The following is a 10,000-nucleotide window of genomic DNA, read 5'->3' as shown; positions in this document are numbered from 1 at the left end:
CTACCGTCAGTGCAGGTTCTGGTTTAGGGTCTTGTCGCCAGGACACTCGTACTCAGTATCTGAAATAAAAAGAAACAAACATTTCCTTCCTGCTGAGGTTTATTTGCATGAATGATGCTTCTGTTTGGGGTCTGGTGGAAATACGCTTTACTAATGGTGTTTCTAGATGTGATAGGTGGTTTTCTGCCACAAATATTCCTTTAGCCAAACAATATTTGGATTGGACCAAACTAAAGCCACCGCTTGTGCTTGTAATACCAAGTATTTTCTTGCTTGGTGTTGAAATTCAAGTACAAAAGTCTTTCTGGTCTATTTGCTGTGAAACCTCCTCTCAAAAAGGTTAAGAAGAGGTGAAAAGGATGAAAAGACACTTGCAGGGTTTAAAAAATCTTCTATGGGAAAAGCATCTTTCATATCACAAGAAAGTCTCCCCTAGGTTGTTATGTGCATAAGGTGGAGGCTTAAGAGCAGACACATTTGCAGATGAACTGCTTTTACTAGCTTCTCCGAGACATGACATTTGTTCAGAAGATTAGCCAGGTTGTAATGTGTAGCATAATTGCACTGTGCGGATGTCCCAGAAGTGAAAACCTAATTGCTTGACAGGCCTATAACTTTGTGGTACGCTCTCACCTTGTTAGGTCCTTTTCTGATGCAGTTCAAATGAAGTCTGGCCGCAGGTGTGCCTAATTTACCTCGCAACAGAACGTGTTGAGTTTAATTGCACAGTGGTTGTTAGGAAAAATTGGTGGGTGGAATATCAAGTGACTTACTGTACAGGGATGGCAGATGGGCGTTGAGAGGCATCGCGAGCTAAGTGTATAGGTGAGGTGAGTTAATAAAAGATGTAAATTTTATCTTAAAATAGTGAAGTCTTGTGGTAGGTAATACATTTTAATTAAGAGGGTAGCAGTCCCCTTTCCAGCAGTGTGAAAAAATCAGAGCAAAGGAACATCACAAAGACTGCATTTCTATCCGTATCAGTATTTTAGGAACAGCTTAGTACGTTTAGGAAGGCTGTTCTGCAAGACTGTATTTATTAAAAAGACTACATTTTTGCATGGAATTCAAAATATAGCAGGGAGAGGCAAATCTAGACGGGTTTGTATTCTCATTCTCTTGGTAGCAATGAAGTTTGAGACACGACCAAACCGCGCTCTGATCTAGCTCCTCGCTCCTTACTCTGTCGCAGCGCTCTTGTCTCAGGAGCGCAAGGAGAGCAGAGAAAGCGCCTGGTCCTGTTCTCGCTGCGGTAGCGATGGGTCCGTTACGCCCGCGGTCCTTGTTGGCCAGCAGAGAGGAACGATCAAGTCGGTCATCCTCTCCCGGCAGGCTTTGAGAAACGCCCTGCCTGGCAACGTGGTTTTTAACTTGTGTTGTCTTCCTCTGAAAATCTTGTCTCGATGCCACCTGTGCTCTGGAAACTCGGATTAAAAAATAAAATAACATATCTCAGTATCAAGGAAGGCAGCAGAGCTGAAATGCAAGTGCTGCTTGTGTTCACCCCAGCCGTGTGGCTTCAATATTTAGCCCAGTGCTCGGGGTCATCCTGGTAAATGTGAAGATGCCTAATTTCACCAAACGTGGGCCCTTTTCACCAAATAATTGAACAAATACCAGTTCCAGCTGATGATCAGTGAAAGGGTGCTTAACGGCCCTTTTTTCTAACAGGATGCGAGCTCTCTGTACAGAAACAATTCATCACGAACGCTTCACGTTAAAAACAACCCACGAGGAGTGATACTTAGCATTCCTAGCGCACAATTCATTGGAGAATTTCAGAGCAATTTACAAACATTAGCTCAATAAGCCTCACAACACCCATTTGAGATCAGAAAAAAAAAAAAAGATAAGATACTCATCTTCAGCCTGACTGTGGCACTAAGGAGCTGTAAAGCTGGAGGCTCTCCCCAGCTCCTGACTCTCCAGCGCCTGGTGGTCCCGTACTGACGTGGGCATCAGCTGGTCCTTGCACACCATCGCAGTCCAGGCAGTGGAAGGTGTGCAAGAAAGAATAGAGGTATGACGGAAATGCTGTTACGTTTAGGTTATACTCAGTTGATCTGGAGATCCTAAGTATCTTAAAAAATAACCCCAAAACCAAGGCGGATAAAATTAGGGTGAGGGTGTGGCTGACAAAGACGTGGCTTTGAGGAGCTGCTGATAGTGTCCCTGCGACGGCGTCCAGAAAATCCGAGTTCAGGTGAGCATCCGAGCCTGGAGATCACATCAACCGCCGTGCAAATCCAGTGCTCTTTCAGCTCAACAGCTAAACCTCCTTTACAGACTTTGGGATAGGAACTTTTAAAGGAACGTGCATTCAGCTAAGCTAAAAGTATCGATTTATTTATGCACAGTTTCAGTAAACCTAGTCATTTCCCTCCTCGCCTCTCTGATATGAGAGATTGCTCCTTCAGCGTTAGCATCTCGTATTAATATTAGGGTCCCGCTCAAGGTTTGACTGAAAAGGAAGAGCTGTCATTAAAAGCACCACTGTGTGATAAGGGGACGCTCTGTAACGCTCCTGCCCAGCCGCCGAAGCTCTGCAGGAGCGAGCGCGACACGGTGCAGCCGCAGCTGTACTTTCTGTCGGCCGTGGCTGGGCCGTGTTGGGTTCTGAAGAAGGGAAGAGGGGCCTGGCTTGCCCCCCGCCAGCAACGCTGTGGGCACATGGAAACTTCTGTGAGATGCATACAGCGAGAGTAGTCACAGACTCGTAAAGATGGACATGACTAAATGAGAATTGTTCATATCCCAAATGTTAAGCTCTGCCTAACCTCGCTATTCAACGTCTATAGAGTCGGGCAGCCCAAGCTGCCGGGCTGGTCCGTGTGATAAATTCTGCACGAGGAGAAAGTCCTGAGCCTCGCTTGTCATTAGCCGTCAATTATTAGCTGAAAACCAGACCTATAGACCTTTATTTTAATTATGAATTGTGAAAATATTGCTACATACAGGAAAGAGGAGGCGCTGGGCTGTGAACAGCCTCCCGCACGAGGGCAGAACAGCCAGGGTCCCCGTCTCATGCGTAGCCTGGAGGGTGGAGACACCCCCGATCCTCCAGTACCGGAGGGCAGCATAAAGGAGTTCGCACCTTTCCAAGCGTTTGCCCTTCCTATAAGTGCTTGCTGTGCTCCCGGGAGGCAGCGCTGCTGCAAAGGCGGTTTATGGGGGGATGCCTAGATGATAAGGGTTAGTCCTAAATAATTGCTGGTTACCGCTCAGCAAAAATAAGCTGGATTTCCATCCCTGGGTAGAGTGACACCTCATAGTTAAAGGCTGGCAAAGGTTGAAGAGGTCGTAAGACAGGGCCTAATTTGCCATGTTCCTTTCCTTTCAAAAACAATGAGGGAAGCGGGGCCTTGCCGGTGGGCAGATCCCGCCTGGATCTCCCTGGAGTCAGCAGGAGTTGGATCGAGTCCCTTTGAATAGCGAGAGTTTCCAAACCGGAGGCAAAGCCAAGTGTTTTTCAGAAGATTGATCATTCATTACCTTGGAATTTTTCGACATAGAGGTCATTACTGCTAATATAAGTTGTGAAAAAATAAAATGTATTAAAAAAAATAGAGACAAATTCTCATCTGGTGTAAGTCATTGACTTTGAAGTCAATGAGTCATTGAAATCAACTTTCCCACACCGAGCTAAGGATATGGCCTGGAGTCAATACATTTGTAGTCGTTGAAAAATTAAAAATATAAATTTGCCTTTCCCTGGCAATAATGTTCTGTTTACGACAGAGATCTTACGCTTTAAAATAAGTTCATTAAGTAATAGGAAAGTAATATTTCACTACCAGTATTCTTTGGGGTATAACTATTTATGATTAAATTTTATTAAACTTTTTAAAAATTGGATTTACATTTTGATGAATCTAATAGATTTCAATTTTGTATTTTTATAGATTCTTCCTAAAGTTTTTCCTCAAGTGCAATCAGAACTGTTTGAAGAATGCAGGCAACCCGCGAGACATGCGAAGATTCCAGGTACAGATCCCTCTTAAAAGGCAAAGGATATATTAAAGGCTTGCTCGCATCTTCATCTTGAACTTTTTTTACGAAAAACCAGTACCAGCGCTGCTACTTAGTGTAGTTCCAATGCTGCGTGCCTTTAAAAAAACCACGCAGTCGGTATTTTACGTTTTCCCCACTAATTTCAATGCTGGTTCTTGGGACTCGCCGAGTTCTTGAGTGGGCTGTAATGGATCAATGCTGAAACAAGTGGGTCTCGCCTCAGAAAGTGTTTCCATAGTTTTCCTTCACGCTAACGCCTTGCGTTGTAGTGCGGCGAGTGCTCAGACCTACAGAGGTTTTACATAGACACACCGAGTAGCTTAATCTTATTAACTGACGTGGCCGTGGAGCGCAGCGAAGTTCGGATCTCACACAGGGGTTTTTCACATTCACAACTTGTAAATCCAACAGTGGTGGCCCAGCCACGTATTTCTATGCCAACTGTGTTAGAAAACGTTTAATGCTTCACTTTCTCCTTACAGCTTTTGAAATACCCTGTGGTGAATCATAACACTACAGAGAGACAGCTGACGTGACGGACAAATGGTTTCCTCCGTATTTGGGGTCATTTGAAATGCTTGTTAGGAAATGTGTGCTTTTTATTTCAAAATATTCCGCAATGATTCATATTTGAGACTAATAATAAACTGGTACTGAGATGTTCAAAACTTTCTTGTTTTTGAGAAGAATAACTTGTGGTTTAAGTTGATAGCAAAACATGTGACATCTGTTTTCATGCACAGCCAACCAACCGGTGAAGCCAGAACCCTTGAGCCAGCCAACAGAAAAGATCTGTAGCTGGAAAAAAAATATTTCTTCAAAACAATTGAGCCAAGCTTCCATTTTTCATGCATCTCGGCTTCACGTGGCATTGGTGATATTGATCCATCTGAACAGAACAGAAGGTCAAACCTGGAATGAGTGGAAATGTCCTCTTTGTCTCACCGATGACTAAATGAAGCATCAGTCATGAGTGATCTTGTGGTCGACAATGGAGCCAGTAGGCACCAGAAAGACCTTCCCGGGTCTTTTTAGCTAATCTCCCTGCCTCTCAGAAGGTTTAACTGGACTTAACAGTATGTCAGATCTTGAACAATATTTTTAACTGGTTTCACTGTCTCAGCACCTTTCCTTAGGTGCGCTGCAGGAATAAGCCGATATAACAAAGCATAGCATGTCTACTTTCTTTTGCTGAACTACAGTATTTTCCCTTGGTGACTGACCTATATATACATGACAGAACAAAAATAGTTGTCATTTTTATATACGCCTTTCTCTGTCTTTTTAATATACCGTGTTCTAGGAACAAAATCCAGAAACCTTTGCTGAAAGAAATTGCACTTGTATGTTTCGCAATATTTCTTAAAATTTCTTAAAATCTCATTAAAAGAGCAATCGGGTAGCCCCGTGGCCTGGCAGCAGCTCTGCGGCCGAGGTGAGTGTGCAACCTCAGCCCTCTCCTAAGTGGATGTTGACAAGAGTGCAAGTGTCCACTTCTGGGAGGAGAAAGGTAGGGAAGCAGAGCAGCCTGCCGGAGAACTGCCCCGGGGCTGCACTAAAGGGTACCGCAGATGGCTGTCTCAAAGGAGGCAGGACACGCAGCAAAGGTGCTGCGATAGCTGAAAGCTAATTATGGGCTGTGAATAAGAAGCAGGATCAGAGGTGATCCAAAACATAGAAGCAGGCAAGAATTTTCTTCTGACGCCTTGGACCAGCTCTGTGCGAAAGGAGGCTAGTTTTAACCCTTCCATTTTTGTTCATTAAGTGTTTGGGTGTAGAGGCTGGTGTGACAACCCTGGCAATCATTTTTGTTACGTCCAAAAGCAAAATAAACAGAAGGCGAAAGCTAGAATTTGTACGAGCTTCCGCCGCCGTCACCAGTAGGGTTGATAAGGCCTGACGTAGCCGTTGATTTTAAGGACTCTGCTAACGTTAAGCCCCAAAGAAAACGCTGCAGTGACTACTTCATTTAGAAAACCTGGAACCCACAGCACAGGGCCCATGCTGGAGTATTTAAATAAGATGTAAATGTCTCTCTGGGATAATAGCGACCGACCTATGAAGCCGTGTTCCACACAAACGCAGGCACATCTCATGGTTTCCTCTTTGGCTTGTGTTCCTGCAATATCGTTTCCGGAAGGAGTTTCACAACTCCATTGTGTAGGTGTTTTTTTTCGGGAAGGTTGTGCATTTTGCATATGTTCCTTTTCCATTTTCTACTGAGAAGCAGCTGGAAGCCAAAGAAGGCCCTATCCATCATCTCTTCTATGGCCGGACTCTGAACCTGGACACAAGAATAGGAGCCTTTCACTCAAAAATAAAGGAGGAAATTCCATTGACATACCAGGGTCAATCACCATCCAAATGAACTTGAGAAGGGATACTTTTCATGGATTGAAAACACTTTCACTATTCATATTCAACTCGATCTTTTCAGATGCAAAAAAGTTCATTATCAGACATTAAATGTAATTGTAAAACTGACCTGGAGATCATTTACTGAAGAAAAAATGGGGAGTTACGATGGTTCCTGATTTATTAAGCTTTTTTTATTTGGAATCCTCACAAGCCTTCATTTGAAGACAGTCTCAAGTGAACAAATTTTAATTAGATAAACTATCTAATCAATATATCAACAGATCAATCAAAACAGCAGCTTTTAAAATGAGTGGCTAGAGGGGTGTTTCTGAAACTAATGGCTAGAAGAATATTTCCCTGAATTGAATTCATTTGTTAGCATAATAGGAGATTAAACTCTAATTAGTGTAGCAGGTTCTGAAGAGAAACAATTGTGAGTTAAAAATCACCAGTGTTAGCCACATAAACAAAGATGTATTCGTAGTTGTCACTCACTTCGTTTAAAGCGAAAAGTAACAGGCTCTGACGTTGTTTTGTCTTAAAAGACCTGATTCTGTATCTACGCTGGTGAAAATGCGCAGGATTTTTTAAATCGCGGGTTTTGTTTTCTTTTTCAGGTTGTTGTATCAACAACAGTCAATGTGGATGGCCACGTGCTGGCTGTCTCAGACAACATGTTTGTACACAACAATTCCAAACACGGGAGGCGGGCTCGCCGCCTTGACCCCTCAGAAGGTACGGCCCCTTCTTATCTGGAAAATGGTAGGCACACATTTACATGTCTTTTTTTATTTGCAATGCTTTTTTTTTTTTTTAGTTTTTTTTTTTTGCACCATACTTTACGTTGATACACTACTACATTTGCTTTTACATAATTTCTTCTCTCATCCGTCAAACCACCCATTAAAAAAGTCCATTAGTATTTCTCAGCCCTTGTCAACCAGAATACGGTCACTCCTGAATTTGCTTCTGACTTCTTTCTTTATTTAATACTTACAGTTTTGCAGTCACAACCAATTTTTCATCTTTTTCTACTTTATTTTTTTTTTTCAGTCTTGTTTTGCTTGCAGCTTTTTCTTGCTATTTAATTTGACTTGATTTTATTTTGGCTTGTCATATTCCTTGATCCAGAGGTACAGTCTCAGGTTATGTATGCAAGTTTAAGTGGATGGTAAAAACATGACCGAATCTGTAAAGAATTTACTGTGAGGTCAATTTCCTGTGGCTGGGCCTTACTGCAGATTACGGCAGGAGGGGGTTTGTATGAGAAAAACAGCATAAAATGTTTTTCTTCAGACTGACTCAATGTGATTGACTTCTTGCCTGAACTGCTAAACGAAGATAGTCTGAGATGAAGAGGAGAATGGAAAGTGTCTCTGAAAATCCAGAATTACGAAATACTATCTTTCGGGAGGCCATCAGCCCCTGAATCACTCGCACACAATTGCAGCTGCGCTCGTACATGTGCACACATGTATTTCTTCTCCTACAAAGCCCAAAATAACCATTTCGATTTAAATAACACTTCCTTCGCGCTGTAAAATACAGCGGCGTAAAGAGACAAGCCGGTTCTCAAGTAACCTGTTTTTAAATAAAATTAGAATAGAACAGGACAGGACAGGATAGGATAGAATGGAATAGAATTATAATAGGATAGGATGGCATAGGATAGCATAGCATAGCATAGAATAGAATAGAATAGAATAGAATAGAATAGAATAGAATAGAATAGAATAGAATAGAATAGAATAGATTGTTTTCAGTTGGAAGGGAGCTACAGTGAACATCCAGTCCAACTGCCTGATCCCTTCAGGGCTGACCCAAAATTAAAGGCATGGGGGTCAAACACAGCTTCAGTTCTTAAAGAGTTAGAATGGCCCAAACCTCCGCGATTTGACGTGCAGCTGCTTGGCCAGGCCACGCGCACCCGTTTCCACGGGGCTCCGCTTGTGAGTTGTTACTAACCTATTGGCAGGATCATGGCTTTCTGCACTAATAAAATTAAATAAATTAATAACAGAATACTAAGCTGCTAACACCATCATTGCCATTCGGTGTTTCAAACAGCATTTACCGATGGGCACGGAGAGAAATGAATGGGGCAAGCAACAATTATCAGAAGGAAATACGATCTAGACATCAAAAAATGGAAAACGATTTGCAAACCTGCTGCAGTCCACACACACAAAAACTAATTTGTTTTTCTGCATTAATAACTAAGGTATAAGAGAACAAAAATATAATAATTAAAGGTCGCCCTGAGCACCAGAGTCATTATGGTCTATGACGTATTGTTTATCTCTTTCATATGCACCGAAAGTAGGTGTGTGTTTTGCCTAGCAACCGTCACTAATGAGGTTCACAATTAAGAAGGCTGAATCCTCTCCCCTAGTCCTCTCCTTCCCCAGAGAGCGAGAACTAGCAACATTATAGGTTCAAGTAAGCATGCTCAGCCCTGTGGTGCTAGGTTTTAGTCTAGGTCCAAATTCAGCCTCTTCTAATGAGCTATTATGATCTTAGCAAAATACAAGTATTTATTTTTGTAAGCTGCATGAAAAGAATTTGACTCTAAGCAGAAAATATCACTTAGGAAAATAAAGGCCACTTTTGCGTGCTACAGAAAATCTACATAAATGTCGCTAACCAGTAGCTCCTCTTTTGCGATACGGTAATTGATTTGCTTTATTTAAATGTTAAAAATAGAGTGCCAAATCCTCTTTGCCTAACCTTCCATAAACGCTCATTCAAGTAAGCTGCACCGTTGCAAATGAATGTGAAAATCTGAAGGCTACCTCCTGAAGTCCTAATAACAATGATAGTAACGGCATAACTAAAAGTAAACACTCCTGTAACGTGGCAGCAGAGAACGAAAATGCCCTCGAATGCAAGAGAGAGTGGCAGAGCCAGGGTTTCAAACACCCGGAGCTGAAAGTCGGCGGGCTTCGGAGGAGCTCAGCATCCTTACGAGCGGGGCTGTGCTCCCCATGCGCTTAGGCAGCGTCAGGAAAACGGGCGCCACCGACGGCCGCGCGACTTCTCGGGATTTTAGCGGAGCCGGCATAAACTTCAGCCCCTTAAAATGGATATGGTGTCACCTGCGAAGAAAATTCCCCGAATGGCAACTTTGCTTACATGAAAAATCTTTGTTTCCTTCTGGTCAGGGTATAACGCTAGATCCTGATACCCTGCTTATAACGATGGTGTTTTATGTCACGCTTCAAGTTAGTTGTGTCCCCGTGCCCGTCAAGCCGTATCTTCCATCCAGGATGGTATGCTTTGCATTAGTAACACATTCTTTAAAGAAAAATGCCCGCTAAAAACCACAGATATTTACTTCTCTGTAGCCTCTCCTTGCTAACACCTCATTATCCAATCATCTAATATTCACCAGCAGTATATACACACACTCGCAGATCGTTTCCAAGTAAACTAATTCCCCCTGCTGCTACTGTGGAAGGTTGCCATTGAATCCTTTGAGCTCATAAAAAGCACGGCAAATTATTTACAGTAGTTGAATACAACTGGAGGAAAAACAATTGTTATACCTCCCAGCACAGCGGAGTAGAACGAATTTTTAATTCTTTTTTTTTTCCCTGTCACTTTTTTTTTTTATCCCCATAAATGACTCCTC

The 10,000-nt window shown here is 42.6% G+C and overlaps 1 protein-coding gene across 8 annotated transcripts in view; it reads left to right on the top strand.

Moving 5' to 3' along the window:
• EBF3 (EBF transcription factor 3) overlaps window positions 1-10,000 on the top strand; it is a 120,921-nt gene that overhangs the window by 73,365 nt on the left and 37,556 nt on the right. For 4 of the 8 annotated variants that reach the window (XM_064464401.1, XM_064464397.1, XM_064464399.1 and 1 more), the window contains exons 7-8: window positions 3,903-3,984; window positions 6,987-7,104. In XM_064464401.1, coding sequence (XP_064320471.1) covers window positions 3,903-3,984; window positions 6,987-7,104 — 200 coding nt within the window. Of the gene's footprint in view, window positions 1-3,902; window positions 3,985-6,986; window positions 7,132-10,000 lie in introns of all 8 variants that reach the window. The other 4 variants (XM_064464400.1, XM_064464396.1, XM_064464398.1 and 1 more) reach the window with 1 other exon arrangement.

This window comes from Phalacrocorax carbo, chromosome 12 (genome assembly GCF_963921805.1).
Source record: "Phalacrocorax carbo chromosome 12, bPhaCar2.1, whole genome shotgun sequence".
NCBI classification, from domain to species: Eukaryota; Metazoa; Chordata; class Aves; order Suliformes; family Phalacrocoracidae; genus Phalacrocorax; species Phalacrocorax carbo.
This window is presented reverse-complemented; position numbering and strand designations above follow the sequence as displayed.